The 17481-nt window shown below is 45.1% G+C and overlaps 1 protein-coding gene across 4 annotated transcripts in view; it reads left to right on the plus strand.

Moving 5' to 3' along the window:
* The first annotated feature begins 1314 nt into the window (after positions 1 to 1314).
* The window catches only part of LRCH1 (leucine rich repeats and calponin homology domain containing 1), a 219951-nt gene continuing 203784 nt past the window's right edge, over positions 1315 to 17481 (plus strand). The window contains exon 1 of one of the 4 annotated variants that reach the window (XM_066235024.1): positions 1315 to 3978. In XM_066235024.1, the coding sequence (XP_066091121.1) occupies positions 3420 to 3978 (559 nt within the window). In that variant the 5' untranslated portion in view covers positions 1315 to 3419. The remainder of the gene's footprint in view (positions 3979 to 17481) is intronic. The other 3 variants (XM_066235026.1, XM_066235025.1, XM_066235027.1) reach the window with 3 other exon arrangements.

Below are 17481 nucleotides of genomic sequence, written 5' to 3' on the forward strand. Positions count from 1 at the left end.
GTTTATTTTATTGATTATAGAGGGAGAGGAAGGGAGAGAAAGAGAGAGAGAGAGAGAGAGAGAGAGAGAGAGAGACAGGAACATTGATCCATTCCTTTATGTGCCCTGATCAAGGATTGAACTGGCAACCTCTGCACTACAGGCCGACATGCCAACCAACTGTGCTATCTGGCCAGAGCAAGAGCTGGGTCTTAAATTGGACGAGTCCAAGATTTGGTATCTTTTCTGATCATGAGAATAATAATAATAATAATTAAAAAAAGGTTTTTAAACTGTTTTCATTTGTTGATGAAACTAGTCAACTTTCCTTCTAGTAGTCAATATTTAAAGATGTATTTCTATTTTCTCTGTTTTCTCAGTAATTTGAATTCCAATCAATTTGTGAAACAGTTGGAAGGTATAAAGACAAAGCATGAAAAAAATCTGCTACCATCATCCAAATAGTTTGTAGAAGATTATTTTTGGACTACCCAAAAATGAAGCTATATAGAAAAACAAGGAGAAATAAAGATCAAAATATGGTAAATTGGCCTGACCTGCTGTGACGTAGTGGGTAAAAGCATCGACCTGGAATACTGAGGTCGCTGGTTCGAAACCCCAGGCTTCCCTGGTCAAGGCACATATGGGAGTTGATGCTTTCTGCTCCTCCCTCCCTTCTCTCTCTGTCTCTCTCTCTCTCTGTGTGTGTCTCCTCTCTCTAAAATGAATAAATAAAATCTAAAATAAAAAAAATAAAAAAAAACTAAAATAAATAAATAAATAAAAGTTCTTCTCAATGAAAATGTGTCCCTTGTTTAAAAAAATATATGGTAAATTGAATATATTATTTATAACTCTTGGCTGCATCAACAAAAAGTCAAATAAAATTGACTTAAGCAAACATCATAACATATTAGAAATATATTGGCTATCTCATGGCAACCAAGGTTATGATCCACAAACAGTTCGAATCTAGGATCTGAACACCATCAAGATGCTTGCCGTGCTCTGTCAGAAGTCCACTCCTGGATGAAACAAGACAGCCAGTTTGGTCAATGTTACATGGCTGCTCCCAGAACATGTATAGAATATATGTACAGAGCAGGCAGGGTGAAACAAGAAGAGAGTACTGTTTTCAGAGGAAGTAAAAAGGGTATTAAGTAAAACAGAGATGTCCATCTTATTGAAAAAAAAAAGAGTGAAAAAGCAAGACAACAAGAAAAAAAAATGGCTTGTTGAGTTTCTTGAATATTTGGAAATAAGTGAGATCTGTTTCTACTCCATTTTAAGGAAAAACTCCTTTATTTAGGGACATCGTTTGAAATCTCTGTCAACAAATGACAACCTGTAGAACACTTGGTCTATTGTACAATGCTTAATTACTAATATTCATTGTGTACTTATTATATACAAAGTATTCCTCCAGGTTTGGAACATAGAGAGGGAACTGCAAAAATGATCAGATCCCTTCCTCAAGGAGTTTACACTTTAGTAATCTGTGTGGAAGGTAAAGCAAACTACACTGATTAGATCAACCGAACAAAATAACTGATCTTTTTTTTTTTCAGGGTCATTGCTGGAACCAATCAACCAGTGGAGCCACTGGCTGCAGGAGGTAAGAGAGAGAAGGGGAAGAGGGAGAGGGAAAAAAGCAGAGAAGCAGTTGGTCGCTTCTCACGTGTGCCCTGACCAAAAATCAAACGGGGATGTCCATACGCCCGGATGGACGCTCTATCCACTGAACCAACTGCCCAGGGCTCTGAACATTTGTTAAAAAATCAAATCATGCACTCATATTTCATGATTTCCTCTAAAATGATTCGTAGTCTCAACTACAATTGCAGTCTGCCAGATGTCCAGCCTTACCCTGCAAACAGCTCACAAAACTACCACCTGGCTTTAGGGAAGGTTTTCTATTGAAAAATATTTTTCGTTTTCTCTCTGTTCTTGACTTCCCTTTTGGGGAAAGACCAGTCAGAAGAGGGGAAGGTATGTTAGTTTTTTATAAATGATGTAAGTAAACTTTCATTTATTGTTGTTACAACTTTCAAGCCTGGTTTTTAAAAGTCTGGGAGGCTGAGTGGAAACGAGATTGGTGAGGGAGGTTTGGGGGAAGGATACCAGCAGGTGGCGCTTGTCTCCTCCACGGTTAGAATGTTTGACTCAACCTAAAGTCTCTTAGGAACAAGGACAACTACGTACGCAGTCAATGCAAGTGACGAAGATCATGCCATCCTAGTCCATTCAGTCACAAGTTCCAGACTTTTGCTCAGACCATCACCTTTCTGCATTTCCCTTTTAAAAGACCGGCTCCTCTACTCCAAGGGTTGTATTATTTTCGTTCTTGACCTGCACCCGCATCTTCATTTCCCCTAGCCAAGTCGCTTACCGCTTACCGTGACGATCAAGCTTTGGGTAGAGAGCAAAAATAAAAGCCCTAGAGTTGGAGCTGAAACTGCAGAAAGGAGTGGGACTTCATCAGGCTTCTAACTGGTCTTCCCTTACGGTGTTCTGTCTCATCTGTTGTACCCGTCTTGATCAGAGCAAACACAAATTTGTTTGCAAACAGGCATGTCAGTTTCCATGCCCCACAGGGGCAAGGAAGAGGATTGGCACGAGTCCACCAAGGTGCTTGTGCACAAGTTCAACCCATCACTGGCTTGCTGGGATCACTGGTTTTCTAACCTCTAACTGCACCACCCAATTCTGCGGCTCAGTTAGCAAGAGGCAGCCCCTGTCCCTTATGTGATAATGTATTCCGTCTACCATAAAAACTACCCTCACTTTGAAAATCCTTTCTTTCTGGGTCTGCAGTTTTTTTGTTTCTGTTTTTTACCCTCACTCCAGAACCTGTTCTTCCTGTTTGTGCAGGACATGGAAGTACGCAGGCAACCGCAGAGTCTGAGGGCTACAAGTTCGAGTCCAGCTCCACCGCTGAGTGCCTGGCTGACCTTAGACAAGTTTCTTAACTTCCTCTGTAGACTGGAGAAAATATTTCCCCCTGCTCATGAGGTTACTGTATTAATAATTAATGTAGACTACCTAGAGCAATGCCTGGCTCACTGTAGGCACTCAAATGCCAGGGTTGTCTGTTGGTTAGTCATCTAGTGGAAAACGGCCTCTGGAGGAATTCTGTGTCAAAGAGCCAGAATAATTCGCAGAATTGAGATAACCTCTCACCTCCCCGTGACCTTACTGTATTTAAATCCCATCTATCTCCTTGTCGCCGTCTTCTCAGACCCCTTAAATCTCGCGCTCTCTCCCCCCATCCCGGAAACTGCTGGGTTGAGAGCAGGCAAGCAACGCGTGCCAGCCGGGTTAGCCGCGAAGGAAGTCTCGGAGCTGCTGGACTGACAGCTTGGGGGAAGGAGGAGGAGAGAGCAGCCGGCGGAGGAGGGGTGAGAGCGGCGCAGAGGAGGGCGCAGGGAGGGTGGAGACACATGCGCGCTGCCTGCCGCCGCCGCCGCAGTCTTCAGCTTGCTCGGGACGGGAAACCTTCGGTGCCGAGCTGCCACACTGCAGCCTCTTCGTCGCCTGCCACACCCTCCTCCCTTTCCGCCAGCATCTTTCGGTGGAGCGCGGCAAGAACTTCGCACGAGGTGCCGTCCCCGCTCCCGGAAACCTGTGACGCCCCACCGCAGGAGCGGCCGGGCGGGGTGGGGGTGGCGGCCCGGGAGAAGATGGCGACGCCGGGAAGCGAACCCCAACCTTTCGTCCCTGCCCTCTCCGTGCAGACTCTGCACCCACATCATCATCCCCACCACCACCACCACCACCACCACCATCAGCACCACGGAGGAACCGGAGCCAACGGCGGGGCTGGGGGAGGCGGCGGCGGCGGCAGCACTGGGGGCTTCAACCTGCCCTTGAACCGGGGTCTGGAGCGCGCGCTGGAGGAGGCAGCCCATTCTGGGGGGTTGAACCTCAGCGCCAGGAAACTGAAGGAGTTTCCCAGGACCGCAGCGCCGGCACACGACCTCTCGGACACGGTGCAGGCAGGTGAGAGCGGGCCCAGGGCGGCAGTGACTGTCAGTGGCTGTCTGTGCGTTCCCCGACGCAGCGGCCAGTATGAGATGTAGCGTCGCCTGGGGTCCTCCCTCGACCGGTGCTCTCCTGCTGTCCCGAGTCGGGGACCGCGTGGGCACGGGAGGGGCGGGCCCCGCGGAGGGTCGGTGACTCCCGCCTCGCCTGGCGTCCGGCGGTACAGCCGAGGAGAGCCGGGTGCGCCCTGCCGCTGCGCCCGCGAGCACGCGGGGCTCGGCATCCCATCCAGCGGTGGCGGCGCCAGGGCAGAGGCTGCCGTCTGGGACTTGAGGGTGCGCCGCGTGCGCGCCGTGGAAGTGGGAGGTTTCAGGCGGCCGCGCCGGCTTCCTGTGTTCCGCGCCGGAGCTGGGGACCCGAGCGCCGCGTCTGCGCCTCTGGCACTGGCAGCTCTCTCTGCGTCGAGGCGTCGCCCATCCTAGTGGGAAATACAGACAAAGGTGGCGCGCCCTTGGCCGACCCCGGGGCATCTGTGCGGGGCCGCGAGGCCCCTTCGCGACACCAGCGATAACGCAACTTGGTGGCGATTGCGAGGGAGGTGCAGAGGCTTCCTCTTCCTGCCCCTGCGCGAGGAAAGAGCCGCCGCGATTGTCGTGAATCCGAAGCCGCATTCATTTCGCGGGCGGTGGGCTCTGGTTCCTTGCTTTCAGCCAACCACCTACGCGGTTTGCTTCCTACCACCGAGGCTACCCAGGCCCGGGAAGGGACAGCATGGCATATTAAAAAAAAAGTAATTAAAGTGAGCCGGTTTCCCTGTGAGCCGGACAAGTTGTAACTCGCGCCAATGGGCAGCCAGCTTTTTCAAGTTATGTCATGTGTTGACATATTTCTGGGACGTCTGCTTTCTCTTTGGTAGTTGGAGTTCCTGGAGCGGGATCTATAAACAACAGGAAGGAGGGCGATGGAATGGATTTGGGCCTTGGGATCCCTTTAGAACTGACTTAGTTCAGCTCCCTGGGGGAAGGGTTTTCATCTTGGCAAACGCACAACATTTCCCAGTGCCCCATTTTGGAACCACTGCCCAGACCTTCTGGCTGTCATCACTTTTTGAGCCCAATGTCAGACCCCCGGATTCTGGATGGACTCTCAGCTCCATGTCTCCCAGTTTTCTTCTTGTGGGGGATGGACGGCCGGTCAAGGCAGCAAGCAGTTGGCTTTTGGAATTAGGTTTCCAGTGGCTCCCCCCCCCTTTAATTCAGTAAACATTTATCAAGAGCCCCAGTGAATATTTAGAGTTCTGAGTTCATTGGAGGCAAAAAGGGCTCTTCGTGGCTATTAAACTTTGTAATTTGGATTTATGGATAGATAGTCAGGAATAGGCAGAAAAAGAGGGAATTTCCAGAGTTAAGCTGTCAGCAGCTGGTGAGTCTCTTGATAAGACCTTTTATTTAACATTTTCTCAAGTGCAAGTTATTCCAAGAATTGTTTGAATCATTAACTTAAAAAAATCAGCTCAGTTCTACTTCCTTTTTACTCTAGAGTAATACATGAACTGTGAAAGGGTTGGATATGACTTCAGACAATGGAGCTGGCATAACCAATAGTAATGTGTTCATACCTTCAGAAGAGGGGCTTGAAAGTTGTTACTTTACTTCAGTCATGCTGCCCTTGATTTCCAAAGTTGGGTAAACTTGATGCGTTTGCTGGGTTGGCGTTTCTTGGCAAAAACTTGTGCTTTTAAAATCAGGGACAGCATCTTCAAGCTAAGAACTTTCCATGTGAGATAAATGTTTACAAATATTCCTATTTGAAGAGAAAACTCTTCCTTGCTTATTATGGAGTGCTTAGGTTGTGAGTTTTACAAGTTTTTGTTTTTTATTTTGCTTATTTATTTATTCTAAGTGAGAAGAGGAGAGATAGACTCCGGATGCTCCCCCACCAGGATCCCCCTGGCAACCCTGTCTGAGGCCAATGCTGGGACCTATCCTCAGTGCCCAGGGTTATGCTTGAACCAACTGAGCCACTGGCTGTAAGAGGGGAAGAGAGAGAGAAGGGAGAGTGAGGGGAAGAGAAGAGATAGTTGCTTCTCTTCCCATGTGTACCCGGTACCCTGACCGGGGATTGAACTCAGGACTCCTGCAGGCTCTATCCACTGAGCCAACTGTGATTTTTTACAAGTTTTTAATTGTGAACCTCCATTGCACATGTTTCATGCTTAGAAAATTCTGATGAATCAAACTAAGGCTTAATTGGCAACTTTCAACAAAAAATGCAATATTAGTAATAGGGGGACTGTTACCTAAGTTTGTGGAAATTTAGTTGAACCCAGTTAAGATTAAGAATATTCAGTGTAGTCAGCTATTTTATATGAAATTTGAGTATCTGAATGTGTTAAAGATTGCTTCTGCAGAATATCTTTGCCTCAGATCAAAAGCTGGATATAAAACAAATGTGTGTGTGTGTATAACTTAAAAAAATTTTTAGATCACAGTTGACATTCAGTATTTTATATTAGTTTCAGGTGTAACCACAGCATAGTGGTTAGAGATTTATATAGCTTACGAAATTATTCTCCTGATAAATCTAGTAGCCACCTAGCCCCAAACATGGTTATTACAATATTCTTGAATATATTTCCTATGCTGTAATTTATATCTCTGTGGCTACTCTGTGCCCACCAGTTTGTACTTCTCAGTCTCTTCACTCTTCACTTAAAGCCCCCCCCCCCCGCCCCTTTGGGAACCATCAGTTCTCTTGTCTGTGAATCTGTTTCTCGTTATTATGTCCTTTAGAGTCCACATAGGAGTAAAATCATATGGTGTTTGTGGTTCTCTGACTTATTTCACTTAGCATAGATTTCAGGTTAATCCATGTTGTCACAAATGGTAAGATTTCAGTCTTTTTTATGGCTGAGTAACATTCTGTTGTATATATGCACCACATCTTTATCCATTCACCTATTGCACTGTAAGTGGTCTTGGGCTTGTTATTGTAAATAATGCTGAAGTGAACATAGAGGTACATATATCCTTTCAAATTAGTGTTTGAGATTTCTTTGGATGTCTTTTATTTATTTTTTCTTGTCTGACTGTTGTGACCAGCACTTCCAATACTTTCTTGAATAAAAGTGGTGAAAGTGGACATCCTTATCTTGTTTCTGATGCTGAGGTAAAAAACTTTTAGCTTTTCCCTGTTGAATAGATATTAGCTGTGGGTTTGTCATATATGGTTTTTATTATGTTGAGGTAGTTTTCCTGTATTCCCACTTGGCTGAGAGTTTTTATCCTAAATGGATTCTGGATATTGCCGTTTCTGCATCTACTGATATGACCGTATGATTTTTATTTTTCATTTTGTTTATGTGGTATATCACGTTGATTTGCAGACATTGAATCGAGCTTGCATCCCAGGAATAAATCTCACTTGATCATGATGTATGATTTTTTTAATGTATTGCTAAATTTGGTTTGCTAATATTTTGTTGAGGATTTCTGCATTTATGTTAATTAATGATATTGACCTATACTTTTCTTTTTTTGTAATATCTTTGTCTGGATTTGGAATCAAATTGTAAAATGAGCTTGGGAGCCTTCCCTCCTTTTGAATTTTTTTGAGTAGTTTGAGAAGGGTAGGTGTTAGTTCTCTTTGGAATGTTTGGTAAAATTTACCTGTGAAGTCATCTAGTCCAGGACTTTTGGGAAATTTTTTTTTTTTTTTTTAGAGAGAGAGAGGAGGTGAGAGAGATGAGAAGCATCAACTCATAGTTATGACACTTTTAGGTGTTCATTAATTGCTTCTCATATGTGCCTTCACCTGGGAGCTCCAGCCAAGCCCGTGACCCTATGCTCAAGCCCGTGACCTTGGGCTTTAAGCCAGCAACCTTGGGACCATGTTGATGATCCCTTGCTCAAGTCGGCAACTCTGTGCTCAAGCTGGTGAGCTCCTGCTTAAGCCTGTGACCTTGAGGTTTTAAACCCGGTACTTCAGTGTTCCATGTTGACGCTCTATCCACTGTGCCACCACCAGTCAGGCTCTTGGTGATTTTTTGATAGTAATCAGTCTGTTCAAATTTTCTGTTATTTCTTGATTCAGTCTTTAAAGATTGATATTTCTAGGAATCTAGCCGTTTCTCCCAAATTGTCCAATTTATTGACATCTAATTGTTCTTAATATTTTCTTACACTGCCTTTTTTTTTTTTTTTGGTATTTTTCTGAAGTTGGAAACGGGGAGGCAGACTCCCGCATGCGCCCGGCCGCGATCCACCTGGCACGCCCACCAGGGGGCGTTGCTCTGCCCATCCAGGGCATCGCTTTGTTGCGACCAGAGCTACTGTAGCACCTGAGGCAGAGGCCACAGAGCCATCCACAGCGCCTGGGCCATCTTTGCTCCAATGGAGCCTTGGCTGCAGAAGGGGAAGAGAGAGAGAGAGAGGAAGGAGGGGGGGAGGGGTGCAGAAGCAGATGGGCGCTTCTCCTGTGTGCCCTGGTCAGGAATCGAACCCGGGACTTCCACACACCAGGCCTATGCTCTACCACTGAGCCAACTGGCCAGGGCTACACTGCTTTTTATTTCCGCAATGTCAGTTGTCATTTCTCTTCTTTAATATCTAATTTTATCTATTTGGGTCCTCTTATTTTTCTTGATGAATTTGAAAACCAGATGTACCCAGCCCTTTGTTTTAAAGACATTTGCTGAGCACCATGCCTTATTGGAAGAACAACAATCAAAATAAAGCAAGAGTTAAAATTACCTCCTGTTTACACAGTGTTGACATTTCCTTCATATAATGAGTCCCAGTAGAGTGGAGAGTGTGAGTAGTAGCATATACAATAAAGATAGTGGTTACTCCTAGATTAATATTTGGTTTACAGAATATCTCTTAAAATCAGATTGGCTCATGAAGATTCTTAAAGACCTAAGATTGAAGTGTGTACTTTTTGATAAATTCTGTACCATAGGGCGTGACAGAGATTTTCCTCACTGTACAACACAGGCCATTAGGTTTTACACTTTGTGAAAGTACCTTTTCTGGCCGCCTTTGTAGAACTGCCCTCTTGGGCAATGTGGCTTATCTGAACAAAAGATGTAGACTCAGAAACATAAAGGCCGTGGGCCCCTGTAGATGTCCAAATTGTCATTCAAGTGCAAATACCTCTTTCATAGGAAAAAAGTCTTAGACCCTCGCTTTGAGCCTATTGATTTACTCATTTTGAGTTAAAATAGCTTTGTTGTCAGGGTCTGGTCTTTTTGCAGGTGAGAGGGAAGAGAAAGGCTGATCTACTCAGCGGAGGTTACACTGGCTGAATGGGAGAAGTGTGAACAAAAAAGCCATGATTAGCACTTCATGTGTGCCCTGTGCTGTCTGCATTATTCCTCTTGGTCCTCATTTACAGCTCGGGAGATTGCAGTTAGGAGAGGTCAGGTAATGTGCTCAGGGTCATAACCTCCCCCCCCCCCCCCCCCCACACACACACACTTAGTGAACCAGTGATTGACAGTTTCAGTTCTTGACCATGTTCTTTTTAAGCAGGGTGGAGAGCCTGGAGATTCATTCAACCAACATTCATTCCCGAGATACCCACCAGGCACCCCCCAAGTGCCAGGCACTGTTCTAGGTACCAGGCATATAGCAGTGACCAACAGCAAATCCCTGTATCCACTCTTACAGAGTTTTCCTTCTAGTTGGAGGAGGTTGGGAAGGTAATGAAGAAACTTATTTTGCAGGATGAGTAGGAAGAATTATAGTATAGATAAAATATCTTTGTTTTAGCGATATATATGCTGCCTTGTATTAAAGATAACTTGAGGTGGCTTGTAACAACACCACAAATGATGACTAGTAATAAACATAAAGACGCATAAAATTGAGCCTGATGAAAACTATTGTACCAGCACGTGCGTCAAGAAAGCCAACGTTTTTTCCTAGTGCCGATTTATTAAGTACTGTCATTTTGGGGGTGAAGAAGTTCAAAAGGGTATTTGTATGATTAAAATAAAGCAGATTGAAAAGAATGAGTAGGAAAAGAAAGTGTCTGTCTCAGGCTGATTGCTTGAGACAATTGCTTAGCACAGGTTCTAGAAAATAAAAAGGAAGCTTCTAGGATTGGATGCACAGAACAAGTTGTTGCAAGTTTGTCTCCTTAAGGAGAGAGTGGAGTATATCATTGCCAATGTTTTTCTGAGGCGGCTGGAAGCAGGAAAGAGTAGAGTTTAAGGGAAGTGAAGAGCTTACGTGGGCAGGAATGAGGAAGTGCAGCATGGAAAAGATGGAAGTCCTGCATGGGCGAGTGCAGAGGACGGGAGGAGTAGGGAGTGTAGGACAGGACGGGGCCACAGGAGCAGCAAACCATTCCAGGAGGCCACGGGAACCCCAGATGGATTAAGGTGAGATGCCAAATGCTATGGCTGGATAGACATGTCTGCAGAATTCAGAGGGAAAGGCCGTATCAGTTTAGCTGGCTAGGGAAGACTTCCATAGCACAGGTGGGACTGGGTCAGGATGGAGAGACATTTTGGAAAGAAGTGCCTGTGAACATTCTGTGGTTGGACAGATAGTTCAAAAATGTGACTTGAAGACCTGACCGTCTAAGATCTGTAAATGAAACAGCGAGAGGGCATTAAAGCCTGTGCCTGGGTCATGTTCTCCCACCCCTCTATTGCTGTATTAGGGGTAACAGCACAGGGCTGTTAGGCCCTTTATTTGGGGATTTTGCAGATGGCTGAGGCCTAGGATTCGTCAGCCTGTAGGACTGATGCCCTAGTCTGAGCTCTCTCTAAATGTCTGTATACCTTCAGAGACTCTTCTCTGAGATTTGTGGGCAGGCTTATTTACTGAAGATTGACTTCCCCCATCCTGGTACCATTGTCTAGCAACTGAGTCCTTGGGATATTAGGACTCCTGGTCATTAGAATTCATGCAGGACTTGCTAAAGAAATCTATTCGTTCTGAAGAATACATTCTGTTCTATAATTGTGGTCATAAAGCTTTTTCATTACAGATTTAACGACACTTTTAAAATCACATACTTAAAACGTTGTAGCTAGTTTCAAATTGTTTTTCTGCCACTGAATTAAATTTATTAGTCATTGCTGTAACTATCACTTACCGTAGTAGTCACTACCATGTAAATGCCTTTTTTTCATTACATGTATTCCAAGTGTTTCTTAACTCTTAAACAGTCACGTCCTTTTCCTTCCTGTTATTTCTTTCTTCTGTTGGTCCATTTCCTCCTTGTAAAGGGTAGAGACTTCCAATAGTAAAAACTTTTAGAACAACTAAGACAATAACTAGGGTGGTTGGGAATTATGCTCAAATGTGCTCTTCCGTGGGTCTGCGCTTGGTGGAAGCAGCTTCTGCGTAATAGGCTGCTCCTGATTGAAAAGGTGGGAGCACACTACTCAAGTTTCTAGAATAGTGGTATAGGCCACAGAATCTCTGTACAGTTTTGGTTGGTCCTGGTTGATAAAGGACAGCCTAAGGTTTGACATTGTTGAAATGATTCTGCTGGATAGGTTTGCAATCACTGCAACATCTTATTTGATTTTTGGCACACTCCACTATTTAAAAATATTTTAAAAATTCATTTATTGAGTTTTAGAGAGTGGAAGTAGAGAGAGAGAGAGAGAGTGAGAAACATCATTCTGTTGTTCCACTTATTTATGCATTCATGGTTTACTCTTGTACCAGGGATCGGATCTGCAAACTTGGTATATTGGAATGACACTCTATCCAACTGAGCTACCTTGCTAGGGTGCACACTGCCCCCACAATATTAATCTTTATCTAAATAATTGACTAAATTTTTGTTTTTTAGTTCTTCCTGCTGTGGTGTAGCAGTTCTTAGGTGTGAGCATTTCAAGTGTAGATATAGATACCGTTTGAAATCCACGTTTGATGTCGATCAGTTCAGAGGTCACTTTCTTCTTGTTCTTGCTGTCCTGGAGTATACAGACTTTTTCTGTTACTCAACTTCATCATTGTTTATTAAAACATAAGTTGTTTCCATATTTTTTGTGTACTTTTCTATTTTTCTTCTTTTTTGTATCTGTATCTATATCTATCTATCTATTTATCTATCTATATTTATCTATGTCTGTCAGTATAGATATAGGTATAAAGACTTTTTATGTTTAGATTGGGCAGCATTTACTTTTTCTCAGTATCTCCCAAAGTCATCCTTCCCCAAGTACTGTGTTGAGTATGCTTTTCTGGAAATTTGGCAATTTAAATCGGCAGAAGTGCTATTAACTCTGCTTAAGGTGGTTATGGGTTTGTTAGTCAGGACAGATGATTTCACCTTTTCCCTGAGCATCACACAAACCTGTTTGTGAAGCTACTTTCCAGATTTGGTTTAGGTCTTTGGAAAATTTGACTTGTGCCTTAGAAAGACATCGGGAGAGTCTGTCCTGGGTATAGATCTGGTAATGCCACCCAGGTAAGCTGTTTTAGTGATTATGTCAGTTGGAATTAAGGCAAGTTAGTGTTAATTGTAGTGTTTATTTCAAAGTATAAAATTACAATCTATCATGAGAGGTTTAAGAATGTTAGACATAACACCCAATTATATTTGCATATCTGATGCTTTTATGTCTAACACTTATGAGAAATCTAGAGGTCTCTGTTACTGCTACTAAGTTTTTTGTTGCGTGGAAGTGTGGACAAGGCCCACCCGGGGTGAGGACGACGGAGATGCAGAGACCGGACTCTGGGGACCAGGTTCAGTGATGCAGATCGCTTTATTCAGGAAGTAAACTAGCTTATATACATGGGTTCAGCCTATAGGGTGCTACAGCGTGTTCTTCAAAGCCAATGGCTGAAAAGGTCAGGGAGCTGCGTGGTTGGCGCTGAGTCACTTATAGCGGGCGAGCTCCCTCCTAGGAGGGTTTCAGGTGCTGGAGTGTTCTCAGAGCACTGCATCAGCCACAGCTGTTAGGAATGTGCTCTGCGCTCTACCCACATTTCCCCCTTCTCTTTTAATTAGGGCCAATTGGACTTGATGAATGACAGCTTGCTGTTGTTGTCTCTACCGGCAGGATAATGCCAGGGTGGGGAAAAGCAGCCCAGATGTGGGGGTCCGCCTGCCTCTGGGAGTTAGCGGTTAGTACCAGGGCCTGGGGGCCGCCAGGGGCCATGCTCTGGGCCCGCCCCACCAAAGCCTCCACATCCCCCCAGGTGATGGGGCGTGCACACCGGCCATGAGGTCTTCTGGAGACTCGCCATTTCCTGGGCTGGGGGGTTCATTGGAGGGGTCATCTTGGGACACCGGGACTGGCCTTATGTTTCATCCTAGGATCCAAATTGGCTGAGGGCTGTTTTCTGTCCCTTGGATGCTGGTTGGGTCCCTGTTCAGGCTCCAGTTGTGGACAAGTCCTGCTGGGGGTGAGGATGACCGAGACGCAGAGACCCGACTCCGGGGACCAGGTTCAGTGATGCAGATCTGCTTTATTCAGGAAGCAAGCTAGCTTATATACACAGGTTCAGCCTATAGGGTGTTACATTGTGTTCCTCAAAGCCAATGGCTAAAAAGATCAGGGAGCTGCGTGGTTGGCACTGAGACACTTCCTTACAGCGGGCAAGCTCCCTCCTGGGTGTGCCTAGGAGGGTTTCGGGTGCTGGAGTGTTCTCACAGCACTGCATCAGCCACAGCTGCTAGGAGTGCTCTCTGTGCTCTACCTACATGGAAGTTTGTATGCAACAGAATTCTCAGTTTCTATATTTCAGATAGGTTTTCTTGTGTGTGATGTGTGTGATCTAACCAAAAAAGAAAAGAAAAGAGTTAAAAAATAAAGGTCAGGATCCCAAGTAAGCCTTCGTTTAGGAAAACTAGGCCTGTTAACACAAAAGCAAACTTGAAGCACGTCTGTGTTTTCTTCCTCTTAATTTAAGTATCTAGTAGTATTGCTTCCATGTCCTATAGTGAGAAGGTATACATTTGTAAGCCATCTGTATCCACAAAGTAATTCAAAAATTAAGTGAGATGGTTTACATGAACAGAAAGCTGACAAACTGTGAGAATTTGGCTTCTCTTTGCAATAAAAGGGAATTGCTTTCATAGTCATATTTCTGTAGCTGTGCACTGGCCATAGAAGAGGCTATTGGAAAGCCAAATCAGAGAAGAACAATGATTTTTTTTTTTTTTTTGTATTTTTCTGAAGCTGGAAACGGGGAGAGACAGTCAGACAGACTCCCGCATGCGCCCGACCGGGATCCACCCGGCACGCCCACCAGGGGCGAAGCTCTGCCCACCAGGGGGCAATGCTCTGCCCCTCTGGGGCGTCGCTCTGCCGCGACCAGAGCCACTCTAGCGCCTGGGACAGAGGCCAAGGAGCCATCCCCAGCGCCCGGGCCATCTTTGCTCCAATGGAGCCTTGGCTGCGGGAGGGGAAGAGAGAGACAGAGAGGAAGGAGGGGAGGATGTGGAGAAGCAAATGGGCGCTTCTCCTATGTGCCCTGGCCGGGAATCAAACCCAGGTCCCCCGCACGCCAGGCCGACGCTCTACCGCTGAGCCAACTGGCCAGGGCCCAAATCAGAGAAGAACAATGATTTGCGAAACAGAAATATTGTAACTTTTTTCTGTTTGATGAGAAATTATTGCTTCTCTGTTAGTATATTAACACTGGGTCATCTCAGTTAAGTCCCAGTACTCTACGGGGACATTTTCCAGTCACGGGTCAGGCTGCACCATTTTGGAATCTTCCTTGATGCCTGCTGTTCCTCCTTCTGCGGTGTTTCCTCTGCCTGTGTGCTGCAGGGGAACTAAGACCCTGCGGACGAGACGGGGCTTTACGGTTCCCTCCATCTGGTCAGAAAGAAGCGCCATCTGAGCCCTTGTTTAATCCTCTGCCTTCTCCAGTGGCCTGGAGTTTGACAGGCAGCCTTGCAGTGCAGGAAGGACAGGGAGTTTTGCTCCGCAGTGTATTTCTTCCTCTAATATTCTTTCCTGTTTTAGATGTTGATGCCACACATTAGGAGTAGCATCCTTAAGTGTGAACTGGTTTCGTTGGCTTAGCTCCAATTTGATTCACTTTTTCTCTGCAGGCAACAGTGACAAGTTCAAGGATAGCATTATCTACAGACTGCCTGACTTGGCTTTCCTCTTTTTTCTTTTAAAGATTTTATTTGTTGATGTTACAGATGAGAAGTAGTTGCTTCACTATAGCTATTTATTGGTTGCTTGTCATATGTACCCTGACTGGGGAAGTCCAGGGTTTCAAACCAGCACCCTCTGCAGTTCAGGTCAGTGCTCTGTCCACTGCGCCACCACAGGCAGGTGGCTTCCTCTTGATTGCCTTCCTTTCACTTTTCCAGGTCGTTTCCCTCATGGCCTCCCTGTCCATGCACCTCCAGTCCCCATCCTCTGTAAGATTCTTCTGCTCACCCTACTCTCATTGCCAGGCGCCCTGCTGCATGAGCACGGAGTCATGCACAGCCTGAAGGCACCTTTGCATTAGTTCCTTATGGCAGTTTTTGTTAATTACTGCCTTCTTCTTTTGGCACGTTCCCTATGTTTAAGCTCTTTCCACCTTTACCGGCTTGTGACATCTGGGTAGGCAGAGGTTTTATTATTCTTTACGTGCCCTACATGGCTATCACAGATAGTGCTACACCCACATGAGTAGATTATTCCGTCTCATCTTTGTCTTTCCTGCTCACAGCCCACTCTTAGTCTCTTCACTAATAAGTAACCCATCATCTTGGATCTCTCCTGACACCATCCTCTACCTGTGCACATTTTGCTGACCTGCTCCCTCTCTTATAAGGACACTAATCACATTGGGTGAGGCCCCCCTCGTAGGTGGCCTGATCGCCACATATAATCATGTACTGAGGTACTAGTAGGGTTTAGGTTTCAGCATGAATTTATGGGGACACAGTTCAGCCCAGCGTGCACTCACTGCTGGTGCAGCTGGTTGCTGTCGTTCCTCCCCATCCTGGGTAAACCGACTCTGTGCCTCTGCTGGGCTGCCCTTCTCCAAGTCCAGACCGGCCCTGTCTGATTCCCCGTCCCATTCCCAGGATCTAGCACAGTGCTCATGCTGTTCCTGGCTGGGCTCTGTCAATGCTATCAGCACGTGAATGTGCCATGAAGTGGGGAGAGAGCCACCTTTATATTTAAAAATGGGTGACTCTGGCTTGTCTGGGTCCCCTGCTCCCTCACCATCTCTCAAATTTAGAATCATCTTTTTGTTGTTTGGCAGGTCCCTAGAGTCATTCTTTTCTCAATAATACATAGTTAAAATAAAGGTGGGTCGCCTGACCTGTGGTGGTGCAGTGGATAAAGCACCGACCTGGAACGCTGAGGTTGCCGGTTCAAAACCCTGGGCTTGCCTGGTCAGGGCACGTATGGGAGTTGATGCTTCCTGCTCCTCCCCCCCTTCTCTCTCTCTCTCTGTCTTCCTTCTAAAATGAATAAATAAAATCTTTAAAAAAATAAAAATAAAAATAAATAAATAAAGGTGGGTCCCTTCCTATGGATATTTGCAAGTGTTTGATAATGTTTTACATTTAGAGGTAAGAGTGAGCCACAATAAATTCTGAAGGAGATGGCAGGGATTTTATTGTATCAAACATTTGCTTGTAATTAGCAAATAAAGCCTGACCAGTGTTGGTACAGTGGACAGAGCTTTGACCTAAGAAGCTGAGGACCCATATTTGAAACTCTGAGGTCACTGGCTGGAACCCAGGGTCACTGGATTGAACAAGGGGTCACTGGCTTGGCTGGAGCCCCCGAGTCAAGGCATGTGTAATAAAGCAGTCCATGAGCAACGGAAGTGCTGCAACCACAAGCTGATGCTTCTCATCTTTCTCCCTTTCTGTCTCTGTCTCTCTGTCAACAACAACAACAACAAAATATAAATAAAAAAAGAAATAAGCAAATAAAGTAAAACTAGATAGTTTTTGAGCACCTATCTTGTGTAAGGAACTGTGGATGACTAAAAAAATAGAGACATCGTTCTGCATACTTTTCAGAATTGCATAAGAATTAAAGAAATAACATATTTGAAAGTACTATATACAGGTGGTCTCATTAATAAGTGTCATTTTCAGATAAGACTTTCAGCACTTAGCCAAAGTGGCTTTCTCACCTCTTTTATCAGTATAACATAGAAGTTAAAAATTAGGTCTCTGGAGCCACAAAGACCTGGGTTCATATATTGACTTTGTCCATTATAAATTATGTCCCGCCTGACTTGGGGTGGCACAGTGGATAAAGCATCGACCTGGAACGCTGAGGTCGCCGGTTCAAAACCCTGGGCTTGTCTGGTCAAGGCACATATGGGAGTTGATGCTTCCAGCTCCTCCCCCCTTCTCTCTCTCTCTCTCTCTCTCCTCTCTAAAAATTAATAAAAGAAAAATTAAAAAAAATTATGTCCCTCTGACCAGATATCTGAAATCCTGAGTTTTAGTTTCCTCATCTGCAAAATGAGAATAATATATACTTATAGAGTTGTTGTGAGGACAATCATATCAACAGCTGGTAACGTTATCAAATGCTTTCTTTGCCAGGTATTGCTCCCA

This window comes from Saccopteryx bilineata, chromosome 6 (assembly GCF_036850765.1).
Source record: "Saccopteryx bilineata isolate mSacBil1 chromosome 6, mSacBil1_pri_phased_curated, whole genome shotgun sequence".
Lineage (NCBI taxonomy): Eukaryota > Metazoa > Chordata > Mammalia > Chiroptera > Emballonuridae > Saccopteryx > Saccopteryx bilineata.